Genomic DNA, 25928 nt, shown 5'->3' with positions numbered 1-25928 from the left:
TATTCTGATCTGATCCGATTTAACATTGATCAGGTTGAGATGCTTCTTTAGATTCGTTTTTCAATCCATTATAAGGTTTCAATAAAAAAAATTATTATCCGTAAATTGAGTAAATATCACTTTGGTAAAATTCACAGTGCCATGCATTCCTTAAAACGTCAAACATGTGTGGGTATCGTCCTAAGTCTAACAACATTATTTTACAACAAATCTCTCTTAGACTAGTAAAAACTATATGAACAGAAAAACAAAATTGACCCTCAAAGGTACGTCCAAATCCACATATTGAAACAAGTGTCACAATCAGCAACTTCTGTAATCAGTAACGAATGATCTCTCTCTCTCTCTCTCTCTCTCTCTCTCTCTCTCTCTCTCTCTCTCTCTCTCTCTCTCTCTCTCTCTCTCTCTCTCTCTCTCTCTCTCTCTCTCTCTCTCTCTCTCTCTCTCTCTCTCTCTCTCTCTCTCTCTCTCTCTCTCTCTCTCTCTCTCTCTCTCTCTCTCTCTCTCTCTCTCAGTCCACTACAACATTTCAAATGCTTAGAGAAAACGAGATATTCGGGTCTAGCGCCCTCAAACGCACTTTCTCTCCTTCCACACACCTCCTAATTGCTCACTGTGACCTGGCCTTCAGTCGTTATTATCTACGTACAATACCAGAGTTAAATCTGAATATTTGAAACGAGTGAGTTGCATAAATTTAAACGTACATTAACCAACCATGACTAATTGAATTGACGGTATTCCAAAAAAGTTATAGATTTTAAATTCGTTATTTTAGAAGTCCTACTTTGTCGACGGGTATCTTTACATCTTCATATTATGTCTAATCACATTTTGAATGTTCGCTTATCTTCATTTGTAGACGTTTTTTGGAATAAGTAACAATCTATGGTTTGGCCTTGGAGTAATTATATCGCTTTCAAACATAATTTGTAGCGTAATGATGTACATACTAGGAAGGGTGGGAGGGGGGGGGGGGTAAGGTCGAGGTTGACATTTTCGGTGGGTTTTTTTAATTATGTGTACAGTGCAAGTTTCACTGAATAATGTGTGCTTGAATTATAAGGAACGTGCCTTGCCAGTATATTTTGGAAGTACCGGGAGTGAATCGAAGTAATGCTTACTCAGTATGTGTTTCGAACAAAAGGGGACCCATGTCGTTCTCAACATGCAATGGAACTCATGTCTCACTGCTGGATTCTTAATATGGGTTACAGTGTTCGTTGTCTGCTGTTTTTTTGTCTTCTCAAAGGCTTATATAACAACAGCGAGGTTTTATACAGCAGAGCTAGCACTATCATCATTTGCACAACTACTATCATTCTGTGAAAGGGAAAACGTGAAGTCATGAATATGTTAATTTTGCCAGACAATGTGACCACTGAACCTTAACTGCAGTGCGAGGCACGCTTTGCTCTGTTTTCGCGTCGGTCGACCTATGCGGTGTCAAAATCAAGGATAGCGTCTCTTTCCCGGAGGATTACTTCACGAAGTGTCATCGGAAACGTAAACGTAAGCTCTCTAGTAGCGTTACTATGTGATGTAGATAGAGTGTGAAGTCCACGATTTTGATACTTCAGACGATATTGCCTTACCTTCACTGCGAGAGTGTTTTTATACAGGTAAGCTTGGTTCGCTTTGATGTATATAGTTGACGCGTTTTTAAAACTATGCATGGGCGTAGTGCGCTGAATATATAGTAACGCTCTCAGGTATCCAGAGTGGTAATATAGGGTCGAATCAAACACACCACTGTGCAAGCCACTGTAATCGGAACATATAACAACACTGGGTGCTTACTTAGCTGTTATTGCGCAGATGTGGAGTTGAACACTTTCACTTAACAGTGCGGCCATGTTAAAAGTACCACCCATACAGAGATATATAGCAGCCGATAACAATACACGCACGTAGTGTAACACTGCATCCAACTTTACAAAGCCGCTGCCAAAACTATACCTTCCACATGTCAGGTGGTGAACGTTAAGAGTTTCAATTACATTATATATATATATACATTTGTATATTTCAACTGCCACATAATTTGATTGTAGTAAACAAAACCATCACAACATGAATATGTAAATTAGAATCACCTAGAATAGCCACAAGCGGTTATTCGCTCACTACCAGCTGTGTGGTGTGGTGTGGAAATTTGTCAGACCACTCCCTTATCCAATTGTAGGGGGGTGACTATGTGATGTGTCACATTTTGGCCTATACTTAACTACTATACGTGAGTCATAAGAATGTCACGCCAATATATATATATGTCGAATACTGGAATGTGCAGAAGAAGTTGTTGATTTCATTACACAGTTGACTAACAAAGGACAGATAATGATTAATTAAATTGTCAGCATTATGCAAATTAACACCACCCCCTACCCAACAACCCCCACAGTTGCTTTATTAAGTCTTTTGTGTGATATTTCGGGGGGGGGGGGGGCATAGTGGCGTCGCGCCCATAATGGTGAAAGTAAAGTTGCAGAAAGAGGAACAACGATTTGAGCCGGTTTTGTTGTTTTTGATCCAATGGTGCAGAACGGGGCAGTATTAGGCGTACGTTTTTTTAACTCTCCGCTGAATTCACACAATCAGTCGTCGATATTTGTGAGTTTGATACCCTGGATAACAGCAATGTAGCATTAACTATCCTACAAACTGATGCGTTTTAATTCCGTATGATTAAATAACTAATTGTGTGACGTATCGAACGCTTTGACCTTGTGATACATTAGTAATTTACTGTATATGGAAATGAAGAACACGCGAACTCACAAACAAGTCCACTTTTTATAGATCACCATACATCATCAATGTATTGTCATTGTCCCCTCTGTCACTATCGACCTCATTCGTTTCACCTGGTCATACAGAAACCATCCATGGTTTTGACACGTACCTTACACTTTCTGATCTGACCCCATTATAATTAATATCCAGTAGCTTTTTCTTCACTTTCACAAATCTCACCTTTTTTTACACCAACCCATGCAATGCCCCCCCCCCCCGCCCCATACCATGTCCGGGTAGACTTAAGGAGGGTCCATACCTAGTCTATCAGGATTAATCAGGTCATATGTAAATTCAATATGCGCAAACAAGAGAAACCGCCTTAATATTTTTAGAGTTCATGGTACAACTAGTCGGGCACACACGGTCTTTTTTGCACGGACACTACGTTCATCACCAGTCAGTAAGTTACACTTTTTAAAATACGAATTGAATCTAAAATGTTCTACTACATTTGTATAAGTATCACAGAGAACTTAGCTGGGAACCTACTACCAGCATCTCTTTTACCTATGGTGTATACTTATACCTATGGTGTATACTTAGGAATGGTTTTATATACTTTGTTACCTCGAGTTGTCTCGAATATATATTACGACAGCCACTAATTATTAACATCATAAAACATAGGTACATTACCCTAATAATGGGTTCAACCCGAAACATGTATGCCATTAATTGAAAGAATATTTTATGTCAGTGTGGTTTCTCTAACTCATGAACTCAGTAATTCTATACATGTTGTACATCGTTTATGTGGTCATGCATGCATGTGTTTTTTGTCCAAATAGTTTCACGATATTCAAATGTAAAAATGAACTGCATACATTGTTTACATTGACAAACAAAAGTAAAAAACTAAAAACTACCCAAACAATTTATAACGTCGGCATCACAAAGCCAAAACATTGTATATAAGAGTATGACAAATTGCACACAAATTCTATTCAAAATCGCCTACATTGTTCAGTCAAAAATGCAATTTACAAAAAAGATCAAAAGTATGTACGGCATTTCAAATTATAAAGTAAAAAATTAGAAAAAAAAAAAGATGTATTCTTAAAATCAATTTACCACAAAATATTCAACAAAATATAATTTGTTGCCATTACTTGATAATCAATAAAATATTCTACCAAAAATATTTTTATATTCTGTATATGGATAATTAATGCACATTGACTAGAAGTTTGATAACAATTCCAATATATTAATTCCATAAATTTTTGCAATCCATTTGAAACTTGAAATCTAATTTAGTAATGTCACTGGAATCGCTCCTGTATGAAATATGCAAAAGCGACTTGATATGCAATACAACCGTGACCTTTGACCTCCAAGGTAACCGAGACCACAGTCACGACATTTTGACCTTTAAGGTAACCGGGGTCAGCATAGGAGAGTGATGATTTCATCCCAAAAGACAAATGAATATCCCGGGAAGAGTACTTTACATGTTACGCATAGAGTTATCTTAACCTAATACCTAAGTTCACCTAACAAAAGTCAATATTAAGTGAATGTTGTACTAACTCTGATTGTAATGTATACACTTTACTACTTGTCTAAGTTCAATTGGAAACATTGGCAAAAACTGCTGACTCGGTAGTATGTCGTTACCTTATATATATTATACTTGGTTCGTTTTCAGCGCACCTTGATTTATCGATGTACCCATAAAAGTAATTTGAAGTTGTAACTCCTTGTTTATATGGCTAAGAGTAATACTTATAATCTGACTATACCCTCCTTAAATATCAAATTTCTTGGGACATATTTGTTAGTCTTTCATAACTACGTCGTCTCTGTATTATACATATCTACATACTATGATAACAATATGTTGGTTTTTATTTATTCATTTTTATGTTTTTATTTATTTATTTATTTATTCATTATTATTATCATTTGAAAATGTGATATTAGGTGGATACATATAGATTGGGGAATATGTATATGTGTTACAATAATTGTAGAGCTGTGTACCCACGATCACCCTGTTATATCCAGCAGGTTCTGGATCAGGAAATTGGCACCGTTCCATGAGCAGTATCACACCAAATCACACCAATGGGGTCAAGGGTCCATATATGAATATTACTGATTTAAATAATCTGTATTCGAAATGTAAATTTATTAAGTATAAGTTAACTTTTACTTTCTTATAATATCTTAGTTAGAGTAATTTATTTTGGCGAGTATTTTATATAAAGTGTGACATTGTAGTGGTTGCATTTTGCTATTTCAACATTATCAACATTGTTTATATTTCCCTAATGTAGAAATTAAAAAGCATTCGATATTCATTATTGGGAATCGCGGTAATCTGTCACGTGATATGCCATTGTATGATAATACATTTGGGAAACAGCACAGCTGCATAGTACACAATACAATAAGTATCACACCATGTAACCTAGTCAATGGATGTACCCTAACACAGTAGAAGGCCGACGCTTAACCTCAAGCCATTATAATTCACAACCAGAGAGTGGTGCGATGAACCAGACACGATGCAGCTCGCTTCCATTATCTCTATATGAGCGCACACAACTGTAGTTTATAGAAAGGGGAACACACAATAGTTGGCTCATGATTTCGTTATGTTCTATTGTTGTGGATAAACTGTACAAATACGTGTGAAACGTTTAAAAAAGCAGTGAGGAGGAATGCATATGCAACAGGTAGTTGGGCGTTGGCAATAATTTGGGTCACAGGGTCAAAGGTCACTAACTGTCATGTCGATGGGTCTTTTGTTGTTTGAAAAACTGTATAGAACATGTGTATGTATGTATGTATGTATGTATGTATGTATGTATGTATGTATGTATGTATGTATGTGTGTGTATGTATGTATGTATGTATGTATGTATGTATGTATGTATGTATGTATGTATATGTGTGTGTATGTGTGTGTGTGTGCATGTATGTATGTATGTATGTATGTATGTATGTATGTATGTATGTATGTATGTATGTATGTGTGGGTCTAGGCTCTATACGACGCTTATTAAACACCACTGTACACTATAACACCAACAACCCATTATACGTTTTTTCCAGGGTCCGTGATAACAACTGCTAAACATATATACGCTGGTTTGGTTTAGCTGACCGCATTTCTAGGACTTCACCACCTGTTGACGTTTAGCAAATTTGAAAGCACACAATGTAAAAACAGTTAGGCGTAATAGGATACAAAGTAAACATGGAAAACAAAGGTACAAAAAGTGCCTTCTTGTGTCAACAGTGGAAAATGAATACGTGTCGCGCTTTACAGTTTGTTTATGTCTTCCTGGGTTTAGAAGCAGGTCAAACAGTTGGCATTCATCAGATTTCTGTTTGTTCCTCAGTCAATGTCTGCACTTTTTGTACAAGATGTGGGACTCCAAAATGCCGCACATTTTTGTTCGGATGAGGACCATTACTGTACATCGATTTTGTGAAGGGCACGTTTGATCGACTCAATACATATTTAAATAACGTGGCTCACTACTAGTACTAGGAAGTATTGTATTGATTTGATCTGCTATACTCAATTTATGTGCACAGTAATTTAGTTGTAAAGTTGAAGGCTGACATATGTTTTAGGACCAGAGAGAATAATGTATCTGTGTACACTGCACTAACGATTTCACTGTCAATTTCAAACTACCGTGCAGCTCTTCTGTTTAATATACTGTACAACCCGACCAACAAGAAACTGCATATGCAACACTTCAATAGCAATATCGCATTTTTTTGCTACATTCAGTCTAAATGTATTGCAACTCCATGCAGACATTCGGGTGCCAATGTTTTTCTTAGTATCAAACACCCAGTGAATGGCGCGTAAAATGTCCATTGCAGTGTTCATTTGATGTCTGTATGGTGGCATGTTCATTTCACTTAGACAAAATGTAGCAAGAAACAGTATTCATTCAATCTTGCTATCTTAAAGTGTAGCATGTCCAGTTTCTTGTTGGTTTCTGCGTGGTTGTAACAAACAGAAACGTTGCAAGGTATTTTGAAATTTACTGTAGGTTATCCCAACCATCCAATTGCCTCCAAGGCTTACATAATGATGGTATTTGTCTGTCTGGGTTGGGAAGGAAAGCTGCTAATTTGTATTCATTGCAGCATACATATGGATTGATAGACGTGTTTACAGGGTTGTCGGGAGTGATGTTGTCACGTGGGTAACCAAATCACATGTCACGTGACACTGTGAATTCTAAACTGAGAACGCAATACCTTATAAGTGGTTATCAGTGGCGTACTCTCGTTAGCAAGAGTTGCATATTTGTAATAATAGTAGTGGTGGTTATGAGTGGTGTGATATAAGTGGTGGCATAGTAGAAATGGTTATGACATCATCACCACCACCATCATTGTTCTCCTCCTCCTCCTCCTCATCATCATCATCACCACAACCATCAACTTCACCACAATCACCATCGTCACCACCACCACCACCACCACCATCATCATCATCATCATCATCATCATCATCATCATCCTCATCACGACCCATTTCTTTCGGAACAATAAGCAGATACAATAATTTAATTTATTTATATAAAACTTAGTGAAATATTTCACCTTGTTCAAAGTTGTCATAACAACAACTAGTAATTAGTCATATTTAATCGTAGCAATTAAAATACATTGGTAAAGTTATCCAATGAGATGCAGTCTGGTTGCTTGGCAACAGTAGGTATGGTTTTACACTGAACGAAGCAGATGGTGAAACATCTGTCAACTAACAAGGAACATTAGATAAGTGTCCTAATCGCCATTATAAAAGTATGGTACAATTTTAATTACACACGTGTTTAATGAAATGGTTGCCATGGTGTCGATATATGGGTCACGCCTACATGCACAGTCGTTAATGCAATCAGTTTGCTCATTTATTATTTGTTATATTACCAGTAATTATCTTTGTATATGGGTCTTTGTATTCTGACCTTCCCCGGCACTGGTGGATGTTAACTATTCAATTCAAAATCTTTATTGTCCATTAAATAAGAACATATAATAATGAAAACTTTTCCTTTTGGCATCTCAGAAATCCCAATATATAAATAAAACCGCTATCACAGACAACACACATCCAAAGAGATAGTTGCACAAAAAACTATGTCCCCTATGTTTGTGGAGAGGACATGCGACGTAGTCGAAATCCACCAGCACGGAGATTTAGGTTAAAATCATATAAAATCAAAATAAGTTGTTTATCATTCAAGTATATAAAAAGATTGTCTATATTTTACGATCATATGTAAGGTAAGATGAAAATGGGATTTCGCACATGTTAGATCCTTAGTCGGTTTAAAGTTGTCATTCGGATGAAGATTTGGTATTTTTATTTTTTCAATTTATAAAACAATATGGCCTCATACTTGAAAAATCAATGTGAAAAAAATTAATAGCATTGACTAAGTCTGTGTTTGTAACTCAATATATTCTAGTGCAAAAACTTAAAATATTTGTAATATTTAAAAGTTTGCTATTGTACGTACAATAACATTTTACAAATTTACTATTGATGTTTGCCATTTTTTGAGTTGCAAACAAGGACTTAGTATATGTTGTTTCATATTAATTTTTCAAGAAGAAAGCAAGGATAAAATAATTTTATAAATTAAAAATCAAAAATAAATATGAAATCCTCATCTATAAGACCACTTCATTATATTTTTATATATATTTGGTGATATACTGACTGTACTTTATAATGACTCACAGGTTAAATCAAAGCGCACTGCAGTGTACATGTGACTGTTTTAAACCACACTCCACTTGAGTCAAGCAGTACTCCATTGTACATTAACCACTTCATTGGGACTGTAAAACACTTGACTTTACTACACCTACAGTTAAAACTGGGTTACCTTGGTATTTCACTCATAGACACTGTGTCTTTTTTCATAAAGATTAAACACATGTCAATCCTAGACTAACAGTAACTAGAGACAACAAACACGCAGTAGGATCCTGTACCTTATCACTTAGAAAAGTGATAAAGCATCGCTGTTCATCTGCACTGAAGTAGAAACATGCTTTTGGTATTACAGGTGACACGACTTGATGATTTCGATAGCTTCAATTGTTTGCTTTCCTACTTAAGCAATATACTTAACTTGTTGTCTGCTTCTACATCCAAATTGTACGTGGCACATAAGTTGATTATTTTGCAGTGGAAGTTATGTGATTGTGCTTAACAATTGTTATGTCTCATATTAAGTGAACCACCAAGGCCAAGGTGACCTTGTTTCAGTTGTAAATTGGATTACACTGTACTTTAGACCACACTACACTACACTACACTACACTACACTACACCACACTGCACTGCACTACACTACACGACACTATTAAAACTACCCTACACTGCACTGCACTACACTGCAACACTGGGCATTACAGCATTATATTTAGACAACAGTGCACTTTACACGATGCTTTTTGCACACTACCCTACACTACACTACACTACACTACACTACACTACACTGCACTACACTACACTACACGACACTATTAAAACTACCCTACACTGCACTGCAACACTGGGCATTACAGCATTATATTCAGACAACAGTGCACTTTACACTAGAACACTTCAGTATATCCATTATATCACTTTATCCAGGTCACACCACATTATTTACAACAAAACAGCACCACACTTGACTACATTACACAAACTACATTTTATGTCACTGTTCTGCATTCACCTGTAATTACACTACACATCAAGGGCAGTTAGACCACAGACAAGTCTGTCTAGACTACACCACACTACGCCACAAACAACAACACTTCAATCAGACTACACTGCACTCTACTCTACTGTACTGTACTGTACTGTACTGTACTGCACTGCACTGTACTGTACTCTACTCTACTCTACTCTACTCTACTCTACTCTACTCTACTCTACTCTACTCTACTCTACTCTACTCTACTCTACTCTACTCTACTCTACTCTACTCTACTGTGTAGCACTGCAGTCAGGGAATACATCACCTTACATAACACTAGCTATATATTCAGAACACTACAACATCACACTCAGTTTGCATTACACTAGACATATTTCATTATTACACAAAATCTACATGCTATCACTATTATTACACATCACCACATTTGACAGAGTTACATCACATTACATTTAACCCAGTCACACTGTACACGTCTATGTAGCTTACGAATTATGAAAATAAACGTTAAACTAACTACATTATATATATTTGTATAGACGAGTAGTGTGGTAAAAGAAACCCTGAGTATCGCTATATCGATTCAACATTCAGGTTAATATGTTGGAACAGACTCCAGGTTACTCAATGATTGCAGTAACAAATAACACATCCGTTTTACGGAGGCGGATGGCTTACAGCGATAATTATAGCAATCAACTATATATTCTAGGTAGGCTAGTAGCTGGCGAATGATGGATCATTGTGATGGCGCTCTGAGGGAGAATTAGAGTCAATATCAATTACACCATATTTTATTTTCCTGGAGGTATAGCTTATATCTAACCATTTAAAATGATTTCTGTTTTGACTTAAGCAGTTATATTTTACAACATAATTGGGAACGCCTAATATAATATATTTCCATTATTAAAGGGATACGAGCTGGGTGTATACGTTTGGGGCTATAAGAGTTAAACACAAGCTTCCAGCCTCGTTTTCGAGTCACTATGTCGACGATCATACAAAGTGAGATATTCGCGACGTTTATCGTGTTTTTATTGAAAAATATGATTAGCATTATTATATCATCAATTGAGTTGAGGCAATTTTTCTGACGTGCAAACCATTTGGCGTGTATAAATTTTTACAACACTAGTAACAGTCCTTTTCATTGGCTGAACTCAAACTTGGCATGTACGTAGTAAAACACAACTATCAACGATCCCTAGATGTCAGTTATTATAAGAATTAAAAATTGTCGAGGAAATCTCCACTATGCAATCAACTTTTCTAACAACACCACATGACAATTGTGATGTCATAGAATACATGTAATATACTTTAATCGAGACTATATATATAAGTATTCTCCACAGAGTAAAACGTTTCAAGTTAAAACTCAGCTAGCGCTCATATTTAGTGCATTTGTAGAAACAGGTCAAGGCAGGGGCAGCAAATCAGTCACGTGACAGGCTAAGTTGTAAAATTTGAATTTGTTTTCATTCACAATATAGTTTTTGGCATTTTGCCAGGATTAAACCTATAAAAATAAACACTTGTTTTAGTTACTCTGTGTCATCTGTGTAATCTCTTTATTTGTCCATCAACAACCAAAATATATAAATAGAAATCGAAAATGACTCATTTGCAAGATTTGCATATATCCGTATGTTTTTTGAGCTAACATTTTGACTTGCTAAGTGTCCGAGTCCTTTAATGGCCCAAAGTCGTTGCTGTGTTCAAAGATATGTCATTTTGAATTCAAGTGAACGACAACTGATTCTTTTCGGTGGTTTAGTCGTTAATCTGTATTGAATTGCAGGCTAATATAACCCCCTCGAAATATGTGAATTAGTTACAGATATTGAAAAAGGAACAGCATGCTAACGAGTTGTAACTTGTATATAAGTGCATTGGAATTATTCAAAAGTGAAGTAACAGGTACTAACAAAAGGCGATAGTGAAATGGTGGATGTTTGCTATGAAATAGTCTGCATTCCTTCGACTATTCAGCTCATGTCAAAGTACAAATTGGCAACAATAGAGTGACGTGTACGATTGACTATCGATAGGTTAGAAGAGGACGATTCTAGTACTGCCACTTCTTTGTCAAATTCTATAAGTGCGTGCAGACGATAATTTATCTTCTTGGCCACCATATACGAGTAAACAAGTAACAAATCATAGTTTTGTGAGATATTTCTTCAAAATTGTGTTAGTTTTAAACCAATATTTTGGCATCATTTCAAAAAGCAGGATTGTTTTAGTTAGAATAAGATCGAGATGTATGATTTTACAAAGAAAACACAATTTTCTTCGAAACACATTTGGCGGGAAAAAAATAGTATTAAAGGGGTCACTGCCTTTAAAAGTTTAGCAATCATCATCTTGTCTCTTGTTCCCATTAGGAACTGCATAGTTGTCCACCACAGTCGAGCAACTGAGCAATACAGTTCACTGAATTCAATAACATTTATTGTAGATGGTATCCCATTTGGCCGAGGCTTATGTCCTCTGAATAAAACATGACAAAAGACAGATGTACATAAAACTATACAGTGCGAGGATGTACAATAACAGCAAGATTGTCTGACAGTATGTGAATGCAATGTTGGTAACGACCACAAGAGAATGAGACGGTCTGAGTCTGTTCAACCGAAAAGATTTCCAAATATTTGCCCCCGAAAACATAAAACTGCAATTCCTGGTCGAGTAACCACTAGTCTGTGGTATGAACTATGAATTCTTTATACATAAGACAGAGAGTTGTTGATATATGTGGCTATGAGTATAATTTAAGTCCATACCTGAAATTCAAATTTTGCACACAAATGGTTCTTCTTATAGTAGACGTAGACACATCGAAAACAGCACTTTGTTCCTCTTGGTTCATGGCAGTCACATGTGATATAATATTGAAGTTTAGTAGTAAGATTTCGTTAGTTGTGGTTTAATTAAATTTGCATACATACAGTGTACATTTGGTAATGAATCACACTCACCTTGCCGTATGTGATGTGATGTGATGTGATGTGATGTGATCATGTTGTGTGTTGTGATGTGATGTGTTGTGTTGTGTTGTGTTGTGTTGTGTTGTGTTGTGTTGTGTTGTGTTGTGTTGTGATATCATGTGGTGTGGTGAAATAAATAAATAAAGACACAGACTACTACATACAAACTGGACTGATAAACTTGTAAACCTAAATATTTTAACCACGAAAAATATCTGGCAATGTTTTAGTCTTCCGCTAGTTCTCAAAGACTATTTTTTTTACTAATTACCAGACTGGTACATTGTGTTCAGTACAAGAATAGGCAAAATGCCCAGGTTCATAGTACGTGTTGGGTCAGACCATAGACCCTACACCAAATGGTCAGACACACCTTAAATGATTCATTTTTTGAAATCAAAAATAATTCTTGCGAATTAAAATACATCGGTCACGGAATTCGAATGTGTAACTGTTAGTGTTATTACAAATTTAGTGGCCATGTGGTTTAATTTTTTTTGAGGTCATGCAAGTGAACAGATGTGATCCCGGCAGCTAGGTATGTTTAGTCTCCGATTCGTCTTGTAAGCATCACAAATTAAAACGATGGCCTCACTATTCGGCTTAATACAAAGAATTCAGGCACCAGTGATTATTAATGTGTACTACACATGCATTTGTGATGAATGGCGCTACCTCGTATAGAATGAGTTTATCCCGTAAACATGGTACAATGAAAGGACAACACAGCTTCATTTAGTATGCAATGATTAATATGCTTTGTAACTGGGTTAGCGCCATTGTTGTTGCTCAACTTGCTTTCACCACTGTTGTGCCCCTAGTGACGGCTTTGACCCGAATTGCGGGAAATGGGGTTTACTACCCTGGGACAAGGTAATACAACAGGTTTTAATATGTTGCTTGTGTCGCTGTAGTCGCACGAGTATCTGAGTCAAGAGTAATGAGAATTTTGTAGCCTGGGACGAGGTTAGAAATATGAAACAGCATTTGACGCCTACGTGTTTTCTAAGCGAAATATTACATTTACTGCGACTGCGTACCAGGTAGAAACTTTGTGCCAAATTCCAACTTGCGTACATTTGCAAAAGAGACAAATATGTAGGACAAATTGTACATAATAAACACGTCACCTGCCACCGATACTTGTGCCTTCAACCGTACGTAAGCTAGGCCAAGGAGAACTAACGATGCATACCGAAGTATGTGGAATCAATAACTGCATAGTTTCTAGGTCATAAACAGCGATTTCACTTTTTAGCAAACAATGAGAGATTTATACGTGTCACAGTTGTACCTGGCAAGCCCGTTGATGACATCGTGCTGACCGTACGATTTTTATGTTAGTAGTACCTTGAAGTTCATGGTAATCGAAGTTTAGAAGTCGGGTGTTAAAAAACATTAAATTCAATCAATGCTTATCAGCAATCCAGTTTTAATTATTGAATATTAAATTAATGTTGGAAATTTTGAGGGCAGCCCTCTTAATTTTACCAGGAATTTACGTCTACATGTATTGATAAAATATAACAAAAACATTGTATTGTCCTAGAAAGAAATTATTTTCATTTAGTGCAAAATTAAAGGATGGAAAAGAGGCTCTCCCTCTCTGTGTCTGTCTCTGTCTCTGTCTCTGTCTCTGTCTCTGTTTCTGTCTCTGTCTGTCTCTGTCTGTCTCTGTCTGTCTGTCTCTGTCTGTCTGTCTGTCTGTCTCTGTCTGTCTCTGTCTGTCTCTCTCTCTCAGCTCTGTGAACTGTCTGTCTGTCCGTCCTCACATTTGTCTTTCCGTGACAATGTGATAGTATATATATATATATATATATATATATATATATATATATATATATATATATATATATATATATATATATATACAAAACTATTACGCTCTGCCACTGCGGTATTGAGCACTGTCTTAGCAGATTGATACTCACCGAGTTATATATATATATATATATATATATATATATATATATATATATATATATATATATATATATATATATATATATATATATATATATATATATCAAACAGAATTAGCTCTCTTATATCAGAAATACAAACAGCACACAGATATAATTTATATGGATAAACTATATTATATTTTTTATGTAAGTATTTCATACCTATTTGTTAGGGTCAATCCAAGTATTACATTGATCGGTAACTGTCAGCTTTGATGTTAAACATTAAGAAATATGATGTGTACTAGCAAAACGTAAGTCTTATTCACTAGATATGTGCTACTAAAAGGTTCAGTGAAAGCTAAATTGCCTTGATCGGTCGATAAATATACACTGGCATTTGCATAAATGGGATCAAATTCAGACAACCTGCTGACGAATTTATGAAATGTTGCATTAGTAAACTGTAGCGCTGTAATTATAGCCTATAATGGACCTTGTGCTTAACAAATCAAATTACGTCATCCCTCCCAACAAGTTATTTTTAGAACATCTGCGCACCGCATTTTGCTGAAGTGTTACTCTCCATGATAGTACGGAGATCTTTCACCATGACGATAACCAGAGAATGGAACGTATGCCACGTGACCTCATCATGACCTTAGAATAGTTTGAATTTTTATGGAAATGATATTTCGGCCATCTGTCATGGTATTTGGATTCTGTAAAAGGTGGGTGTAATTTCAGTAGGTGTTTTTTCATCAGCGGGCTACAGTGTCTATAATTATTAGCCACTGTGCATTATAGCGATACCTACGCGTACTTTCCAACCTTCCTAAAAGAGAAGGGAGGGATGTTACCCTGTATACTAATGTGGTCCATCGTATAATCTGCAATGACAAGTTTTGATTTATGGCAATGTTACCTGTTTCGCACAATCTACTGGCAGTCAATATGAACGATGGAAACTAGATCGAAATAGAATATTGCATGACAATATATGCACATACGGTTTCGGGACTCAGTTTGGACTCCTATCTCTTGCTACTTGTCTTTTAACCAGAATTTCATTTTCATTTGGACTTTTCTAGCGACAGCACCCCATGTATGTGGAAACAGTAAACTTAACTAGCTACGTACATGTATACTGATCAAAAAGGTAGTGGAGGAACTGAAAATAAGGTGTTATCTTGTATACATTTATTGTAGAGACCTTTATAAATATACCTCAAAATCACATACGTGGAAGTATTGGGGTTACTGTCTGGCTACCGTTCTTCGAAAATAGGCCAGACTAAACTAAACCAAGGGTGAGGCATACGGGGGCGCTACTCCCCTTATTTGAGTATACGTCTATGTGCCGCCCTTTAGGGTGCGTTTTCGTGATCTAAACTTTCACCTTTTAAAAACCTGTAATGGTCTAAAATGGGGTATTGAGTTTTGGTCAAAGTGGGTCTAAAATGGGGCCAAGGTTTTCCAGCACTGGCCACACACCCCTACAAGAGCTGACCACTAGTACCGCTCCCGGTGAGGCATACTCTCTTCAGTACAGACATACACACGGCAAAATGAACCCAAATATTACACATGTTCCCTCTCACTATATACACAAGTACACTCTGTTTAAACACAAATCAGAAAGGGAAGAGGAAATCTGAAACTATTCACGCAGATCAGCTCTGTTCCTGTTTGCGGGGTCAGTTGCGTTTGTTGTTAAGAAAAAGCAGGCTTACTTAAAATTGAAAACCATTTTAAGGTCGTGAGTATTGTACACGTCTGATAGTGGAATGTTGTAATGAGCTCCTTGTTGTATCGTAAAATCTACTTACTAATCTCTCACAGGGATTTCCTCTCTACGCCAGAACCATTCAAATTACATCAGTGTTATTAACTTTCACATAGTTCAGGTCGTAGCTAATGTAGGCAACGTCTAGACCAGATTATCTGAATACAGTATGAATGTGACGACACATTCATACCATCACAGTATTTCTATAGAGGGAATGTATTATGCCCCTTTCTCTGTAATACCGCTTACAGACAGTTACAATGTTCTTCCCAGATTGATTATAATGATGGTGTCATTTTTGCATAATAATTTACATATTAATAACATGATTTGCATAATGGTTAGTATATAATATGCATATCATCAAAATTGAAACACACTCTCACTCTATCGGTCATCAGGACATTGGGATCAGCTATTGTCACAATAGGGGAAGGGTATACTGTCATACACAACTAGTACTGCAGTACTATTGTGATCGTCGTAAAAGACTTTGTTTGTGTGAATAATTGCGGGTTAAGATGTCTGCAATGAAGAGTTCAATAGCCCTAGGTCTTTACACTCACAACTATGTACTTTACGTTTACCCTTTTCACATAAACAAGTCGTAGATTTGTTTCCATGTGAACAATTTCCTTGACTCTAGAATCTAAAGACAGTGATGTTGACAGCTCACGGATAGTAACTTTCGTCTACTAATAGGTCTACTACTACATACATCTCGCGAAAAAAATCCATTGGGTTTGCTCGTGGTAAGCAGACAGGTTCCATGCAACGAGATACAATGTTAGCATCAATAACGTCAGAAACCCCACATTACCCCGGATGTCACTACTCTCTTGTATAACTACCGAATAGGACTGTTTAATAGTGTTACTTAAAATATAACTTCCACAGACATAAACAAACTGATAACATTGCTCCTTGAATCTAAATCAGAGTCACCCCTTTTATACTTCCTCAACTCCCTGGATAGCATACAATCCATTACAGCCTCTATAAGTGCATATGATTAAAGCATTCATATTGCAAACCTCTATCCCACCAGGTCCCCAATTAAACAGCTGGGTGTACTTATGCACAATCTGAGTTCAAATAATGTTCAAGGACTTTAGCCACCCAGAAACAAATGGCAGCGGTGTGTCTCGAACCTGCAACCTGTAGATTCAGAGCTGGTCGCTCTAAAATACTCGTCCATCGTTAATCTATGTTGTTTACTCGTTTAACCAAACAAGTGTACGATTTCATGTCCTATATTGTATTAGGTATAACCAGGTGAATAGACCTGTTGACGGTTCCAAGATGCATTGCGCGTCTCCCCCTTACAATGCCATGTTTTGTGTAAGGGCTGGGGGGTTTGCACACGCGCTACTCAGGGGATGGTTGTCACCTGACCGTACCCTGGGTTCACCTGTCAAATCACTGTCTGTCATTGATGGAGTTTAGTCTTTGTTCTATAAAACCACTCATAATTAAAGAGGTCAACATGTGTTTCCATAATTTCCTGATGAAAATGTTTTTTCAAACATAATATAGACAAAACAAGACTAAATGTAACAACATAAGCGATGTCATCTCACGCAATGCATCTTGGAACCGGAAAAACGACTATTGGATATGTGCCAAAATACTTAACAAGGTGACACATTTTAATACCAACGATTGGTTTGTATTACATCATTTGTCATTATTATTATTATCAAAATTATTAGTTGATGATATTTGGAATTTGTTTTATGAAAAATACATGATGTACTTACTTTCATAGTGTTTCTGTGTGGTTGTATCAAACAGAAAATAAGGTACTTTGAAATTGACTGTAAAATGGCATAACATGAAATATTGAAATGCCCCCCCCCCCCCCCAAAAAAAAAAAAGTAATAAACGAAACTAGCTCGGTTTTTTTTATTATGAAAATGTTGACACCCACTTTAATGTTTTTCTAATAGGTATGGAATAGTGAAGTATAGTTTGGAAGTGTAAAGAACTAAAAATAATTATTAGAATATAATGTGTTGATAATGCTGGTAGGGAAAGTGACACAGTGAGCCATAGGGTTAATTTATATAATTGATCGGGGGAGGGGGGAGGGGTGGTGGTGAGGGCGGGGTTGTTACTGAATGCTAATGTTTGCAATATTTTATTTTCTGAAACACACCTTACCATGACTTGCTATTGGTAGAACTCTAACCTAATATTTAGGTATAAAACATGAACAATTCGACTATATGCTTTATTATACTTAAACTAAAATGTCAAGGAACCCCTAGTATGCAATCGACTGGGCTATTAACGCCAGAAGTCAGTCTGATGTCATTAAAGGCTTGTAGTGACATTAACAATACATGAACTAAAATAGTTTAACAGGGTTTTATGTAAGGATGATCACTCGGAGTAAACAAATTTATGGATAACTTGTTAAACGTCTGCTCAACTGTTCACTCATTTTTTATTTCAGTTGTATAATTTTTAATCAAATGGAAATATACTGTTACTATTATTATTTTCAAGTGGACATGTGGATGGAAATTGTCTATTTATCTGTCATTTATAATTGCTAAAATACTCTATGTTAAAGGAAATACAATGTGATAGAACATTATATAAAGCCTTGTTTGTAACTCAATAAATTGCAAAATATTGAAACTTTGGTAAAAAAAAAAAAGTGTTACTGTACGGACAATAACAAAAACATGAACGTTTACATGTCCCTGGTCTAGGAAAATCGTTGTTTACCATCTGTGTTCAAAGAGTTATGTATTATATTGCTCTTTTTGGCGTATTAACCAATTAGATGTATTTGAGTTTGAGGAGAGTAAGTGAGTGGTATCTGTTTCATTCAATTAATAAGACCTCACATTGTGTCAAGCCAACAAGATGCTGGTATGTCGCCAATTAGTAAAATGGCCGCAAAAAACCTTGAGGAAAACAGCCACAATGAAGTATTTTGTACCGAGAATAATGGGGGTATTTTCCTCCAGACAACTCAATGAAATGTGTGTTTGTTTGTTTGTTTGTTGTTTTGCTGTGCATTCTTGTCACATTTAAAGAATTTTTGCGAAAATGAAACAACATTTCGTTTGTATGGATGACAAATGGGTATTTATTTTTGGATTTTTTTATTTAATAAACAACTGTACTGTGTTTTTCTTCTTTTCAATAATGTGAAACTACACATACCAAGTCCACATTTGTAACTCAATAAATTGCCTAACATTAATAAAAATGTAAAATTAATAAAAATGTAAAAATGTAAAATGTTTGTTATTGTGCGTCCAATAACAAACTTTTGAGACACTTTCCAACTTTTTGTACTTTATTGAATTACAAACATAGACTTGGTATATGTTGTTTCACATTGTTTTTTTTAAGTATGAAAACCTAGTAGAATTGTGATATTAACATCCATATGACCACTTCAACTTTAATTTGAATTTGCATATAAATCCCAAGATATATCAGTAGTAGGTGGTTGTTTGCATTATTTTTTTGCATTGTAAAATATATACATACTGTATACATATACATGTACATATACATATACATATACATATACATATACATATAGCCCCTTTATTCAACCATTCAAGGCCACAGTTAATCATGTCACCCAACCAGGTGGTGTTTGTGACAAAGGTCATCTCTTCCAATTGTTAATGTATTGAACGTCACCTGTCATATTTCAATGTTACAATTTTTAACGAATTTTGTTATTCATTTTAATATTGAAAATTACCAAGGCAAGGTTGGAATTTATGCATTAATACAACATTACATTAGATGATAAATGATGCCATTTACAAACAACATTACAACACATACATCAACGCACCAAGGTCCTGCTACATTAGCCCCAACATTGGGACGAATAACTGACTGATATACAACACAAGCCGGTTACCCTGAAACAGAATGTTGTCTAGGATAGTGCGATCCGACAGAAATCTTACCAACACTGTACATTTCATCGCCTTGTGCGACAAATGTACTATCAGTACTGCTACATTTTCTTAGCCTGGGTTACCTTTTTGGTGATTTTAGATCTCCAAAGGTTCAAACTGTAAAACAAATTGTATGCAAATTTATCGAGCCAGACTATAAAATGTAGCAATATTAGTGTGATTCTTGTAGAGCCGGACAATACAATATAACAATTTTAGACTTTTGTACAACGACTGTACCAGACGATAAAATGTAGCAATGTTAGTAAGGTTTTTGTCGCTCTAGACGATAAAATGAATGAATGTAAGAGATTTCGTGGCGAACCAGACAATAAAATAAAAACAATTTTAGTCTAGGAGAAGCAGACTATAAAATGTAGCAATGTTTTTAGTAAGATTTCGTGGAGATCCAAACGATAAAATGTAGCAATGTTAATATAATTTGTGTCGCTCCAAAGAAAATGTAACAATGCTTGTATGATTTTTTTTTCTGTCCAGACGATAAAATGTAGCAATGCTAGTAAGGTCGTTGTCGAGACAGACTCGTTTGTTTTAAGTTAATTGGTTTCTATTGTAACGAAACAGTGACATTACTACAATATTAGCTGCACGAGTGGCTGTGTTATGTTGTGACTTTGTAATTTGTGAGTCGTCAGCAATATTGCTCAACTGCCCTGAGGGCGCTATTCACATTTTGACCTGTCTCCGACATTAATTAAGTCTGTATTGATGGTAATTTAATAAGTCTCAGTCCAGGGTTTTCCTCTGAAGCATAAAAAAAACCCACATTATTCACGTATTTCAATGACATAACAATTTGATTTTTCTAAATTTAGCATCGTCGTCGTACTTAACTGGGTAAAATCGATATATGCAATTGTATTTCTATCACAGATTAATTATGTTACTGCCAGACGATGAGAAAAACAAAATGAGCTTTAATTTTTACATCAATTTATGCACAGAATTTATCATATTAAATTTAGTTTAAAATTAACCTCATCGACGTCAAAAAATTAACCGTTAAACAGAATTTGTGACAATATTTTTGGCGGGAAACAACTGGAAAATTTCCTGGCAGTCTGCACTCATATGCTGGTTGGCAAATATAGTATTGTCCACAGATCGACGACACAATATTAGATCATATTAGCCAAAGCTGACTTTTAATCTTATTTTTCGAAAGAAACAATAAATATTTACATCTTGCGTCCGCAGCGAACGATTTCTGAAAGTACATTCCCATCCTCCCCACTCAAAGACGATCGAGCAGACCATGGTTTTGTCTCATGAATCTATAATTTTAGCTAGCCATAACAGCAGACGCCAGTCACTGCACTCGAAATAGCTACATTGTCGGAAATAATTGTACCGGCTAAAGTGGAAATGATAGATTCATGACAGCTCCGTCTGACGACTATATATTCGTTTCTCTGATTCTTTTTTCAAACTTTGTCCAAAAATGTGTCATTATATTTGTACGTGCGCACAAGTGATTGTTTGTTTGTTTGTTTGTTTGTGTGATTCTCTTAACCCTACAGCGTTGAGATTTTGTAAAAGGTACATTTTAAAGGTACAAATACTTGATATTGGTTGGACATCTGTCATTTGCTGATTTTGAATTAAACAGCAAGTTACGTAATCAAAAACATTCTGATGGTGTGATCTATTTTTATTCTTTCAGATTATTGAGTATTTATCCAAAATTGGCTGTTGTCGGTAAAGATGTCTGATTCTGAAAACGCAGACGGACCCTTCCCGAGGGAAAAACATGATGGCGTCGGCGTTCTGGCGAGTCCCGTAATGTTAGGAATTCAGATTGTCGGGCCTGCTACTTTGATTTTCATTATGTTTGGACTAGGCTGTAACCTGGTATGTAAAGACGCCAAGGAGGGATCAAAGAAAAGACCAGTCGGAATGATTGTTGGTGTGATGTCACAGTTCGCTCTCATGCCACTGTTGGGATTTGCCTGTGTTATGGTTTTGAGTTTAAATCAAGTTATGGCGTGTGGTACTGTGATTTTAGCATGTTGCCCTGGAGTCTGGGTATCGGTGTTTTTCACGAATTGGGTCAGGGCTGAGATAACACTAAGGTAAGTGAAATATTCAAGTTTGGCGATTTCGTAAATGGTTAGATATTGCACTTACAAATAGAATGTTTTATTTAAAGTGGTCATATGGATGAGGATTTGGGAATTATTTTGGATTTTTAATTTACAAAACAATTTGGATGGGATCGAATGGGTTGGAAGGATTGATCGTAGGTGGGAGGGAGGGAGCTGTGGATTAGATATATAGATAGATGAATGGATCAATGGGATGGAACTATCGGTGGACTTCTCGTTGACTTTCTAATCAAATCTTGTGATCCTAGGTACTTGGAATACAGATAAGTGGTAATTTGACATTCAAAACATACAATTCTGAGCATCAAAATGTTTCAAATCTATTGGTGTAGGATCGCTAGATTTGAAAGCCAACGACACGTGTTTGGGTTAGAATAGGCACTATGGACATTACAAGAGCATTTCAAACACAACTCTATCTATCTATCTATCTATCTATCTATCTATCTATCTATCTATCTATCTATCTATCTATCTATCTATCTATCTCTATCTATCTCTATCTATCCATCTATCCGTCTGTCTGTCTATCTATCTATCTATCTATCTCTCTATCTATCCATCTATCCGTCTGTCTGTCTGTCTATCTATCTATCTATCTATCTATTTGTCTATGTCCGTCCGTCCAACTGTCTATATATTTATCTATTTATCCATCCATCCATCTAAATCCATCTGTATGTCTGTCTCTCTGTCTTTCTGTCTGTCTCTCTTTGTCTACTTACCTACCTACCTACTATATATTTATTTATCTATCTATCTATCTATCTATCTATCTATCTATATATCTATCTAAATCAATCCGTCTGTCTGTCTGTCTGTCTGTCTGTCTGTCTGTCTGTCTGTCTGCCTATCTTTCTGTGTCTACATACCTACCCATCTGTGTATCTACATATCTATCCATTGCGTTAGACAAAATTGTAAAATGTTCCTATATCTTACTAGTCAATTTTGACGACATATTGTGAATTTAGATAGTTACAGTAACTGTTTATTGCCCTATGTTTTGTTACAGTGCGGCTCTGACGGGGTTGTGTTCACTTCTTGCCCTAGCAGTAACACCGTTCACAATTTTCATCTATACACGAATATGGAGTCTGGATATTGACTTTATCAACTTTGGATACATCGCGATTATTGTCGCGGTCATGTTGCTGCCATTGGGTTTGGGCGTCCTCTTACGGGCGAAAGTTGGTCATAAAATGAAAACAGCGGCAAATGTAAGTCACGAACAGTCCAATTCATAACCATGCCTTGTCTTCTTGTTTTCAAATTCGGTAAATCAAGTTGTTGTAATTCGCTTTCAAACAAAAACGGAAGTGATAATAATAGGTAATAAAGTGCCAAGACAAAGAAATCCGGGTATTTGCGATGTCATCACAGAGTTTTCCCATAAACCCTTGCAGAAAACCTTAAACCGGTATACGCCCTACCTCCGACCCGACTAGTACAAAAGAGTGGTCTGAGGCCCTATGCAAACAGTGCTGACGTAAGGTCTATTTTGCCGAAGACAAAATCACTTCCTAAACTTTATTCACACACACATATAATGTTCGTTTACACAGAATGCGCCTCTGAATCAAAAAATGAACTGAACTTTTTCTGTGACATTGTTCGAACAAACTCAAACTCATTCGCAGTTCAAATAATGATGTCCAAAATTAAGCCACTATAGAATCCAATATGGCCACTGACTACTTTTATAACGCTATGGGAAAATAAAATGTAATTGTCGATTTCCTTGACAAGAAGACGATGGACCCCCTAAGTTACTTTATTATTTCCAAAGGACCAGAACAAACTTTCACATGGCGAAATTAGGAGAGATTTAAAGAATTTCGATTTTCAGGGCTTCCGATGTTTGTTTTGTTTTCTCCTTTGTGACTGACTATTGTTTCCCATTTATTTCCAGGTGATGTTCCCGATGGCAATATTCCTGGCTCTTATTTACATCGTTCTCGTCATAATTGGTGACCCTGGAGTAGTCTTTGGGAACTGGAGACCATGGATATGTGCGTGGTTGTTTTCTCTGCTCGCTCTCATCATTGGCTACCTGTGTGGCTTCTGTGCCTGTCTGCATCACTCGGAGTGTAGAACTGTTGCCTTGGAAATGAGCTGTCAAAACGTCGCACTTGCTGTTACCATCATCAGCGTGTTATTTCCTTTAACGGAGCGTACGCTGATTAAAATGATGATAGTACCAGTTCTGTATGAAGTGTTCATGTACATTAACTGCTCACTGTTTATGGTTCTCTACCGCGTCGGTCTGAATTTCAGATCACCTCGACAAGACGACACTCGCAAAATGATAAGAACGCCCTCACAGGCAGGTTCTGTTTCAACTGTGAATACCCTGAATACGGTTCAGACTGGGGTGACGGCTGGCTCAATTACTACTGTACTTCCGCCAGGATCGTATGTAAATTACGGACTTGATTTGCAAAATTCTTACAACAAATCGTTTGCACCAGTCGTTCGGTTTGATCCCGACACAGAAGATATCGGCAACAAATATGGGCACCAAACTGTGCAGACACCAGGCCCTGATGGAGACGACGGTGGATTCGGAGAAGCAGGATTTAAAACTATAACACCACGGAAATATCAAAGTAGCGCAAACCCTGAGGCAGTAGACGTTGAAATGAAAGATAGTCGACGACCTGACGACACTCCAAAGAGCGGGAAGGGGAAAAAGGGTCTCACGCAAATTCCAACTATGACCACGCCAGATACAAACGGACCATATCCACCAAAACCAATTGGCGAGTCAACACCAGCACGTCCGCCCTTGCCACTTGACAATTTCTACGAAAGTGAGCCACGACGTCGCGGAGGTTACTCAAATTACGCCGTAGCTGACGACGATGAACGACCAGTACAATCACCTCGTTCCAGGTTCGATGACATAGACCTGATCGACGATGCTCCTCGACGACCGCCACTTCCGGATGAGTATGCCCCGGAGGCGCAATACGAGGACCCTGATTCTATTCCCAAACACCAAGTTACCCTCGATCCAAGGCGCGATATTCATTCAGGCGATTATAGAGACTATCACCCGGATAATTTCTACAAGGAAAATTCGGGCTATGACAACAGTGTACCGAGCGACGTTGGTTACTACCCAAACGACAGTCAGAAACTGAATGGTGATGCCAATGTTACGGAGTCTGAAGTATGAAAACTGCCATTTGAAAATAAAGGAGACATTTATGAAACATTTTAAAACTTATTAACCACAATGAAACCTTGAAATTGTAAACGGTGGAGGTCGGTTATCCCCAGAACGTGTATGCTTGATGTACATACAAGTATTGCCATTTTGCGCATGCTCTATGCTCTTCAGGTTGATACAGAACAAATGAAACAAAGTACAAAATGAAGTATACTATCAGAACATTTTCAAGATTATTAGTTTTGTCTCCAAAAACAAGGAAAGAAGTGGAAAACAAACTAACTAACGTAAAAGAGTAATGTTAACGTAGTCGTAGTGCACTACAGTGTCGCAAATTGCTGTGACAACTCATCAACGTGTAGAGATATTTTGTACATTTTAACCAAGAAATCTTAATACATGTTTATAACATTTTTACACAAAAAATGCGAAAGCTTGTATGAAAAAATCTATATTTTAATTTTTCACAAGCCATATTTTAGACGACTTTATTA

At 36.5% G+C, this 25928-nt stretch overlaps 1 protein-coding gene across 1 annotated transcript in view; it reads left to right on the top strand.

Moving 5' to 3' along the window:
• Window positions 1–1393: 1393 nt before the first annotated feature.
• LOC144452649 (hepatic sodium/bile acid cotransporter-like) overlaps window positions 1394–25928 on the top strand; it is a 25855-nt gene continuing 1320 nt past the window's right edge. The window contains exons 1-4 of the mRNA XM_078143786.1: window positions 1394–1622; window positions 21818–22226; window positions 23275–23479; window positions 24172–25928. The exon at window positions 24172–25928 is cut by the window's right edge and continues 1320 nt beyond it. Of these exons, the coding sequence (XP_077999912.1) occupies window positions 21859–22226; window positions 23275–23479; window positions 24172–25440 (1842 nt within the window). The 5' untranslated portion in view covers window positions 1394–1622; window positions 21818–21858 and the 3' untranslated portion in view covers window positions 25441–25928. The remainder of the gene's footprint in view (window positions 1623–21817; window positions 22227–23274; window positions 23480–24171) is intronic.

The sequence above is a fragment of the Glandiceps talaboti genome, chromosome 23, assembly GCF_964340395.1.
Source record: "Glandiceps talaboti chromosome 23, keGlaTala1.1, whole genome shotgun sequence".
In the NCBI taxonomy this organism is placed as follows: domain Eukaryota; kingdom Metazoa; phylum Hemichordata; class Enteropneusta; family Spengelidae; genus Glandiceps; species Glandiceps talaboti.
The sequence above is the reverse complement of the archived record's forward strand: the minus strand, read 5'-3'. Positions and strand labels throughout refer to the sequence as shown.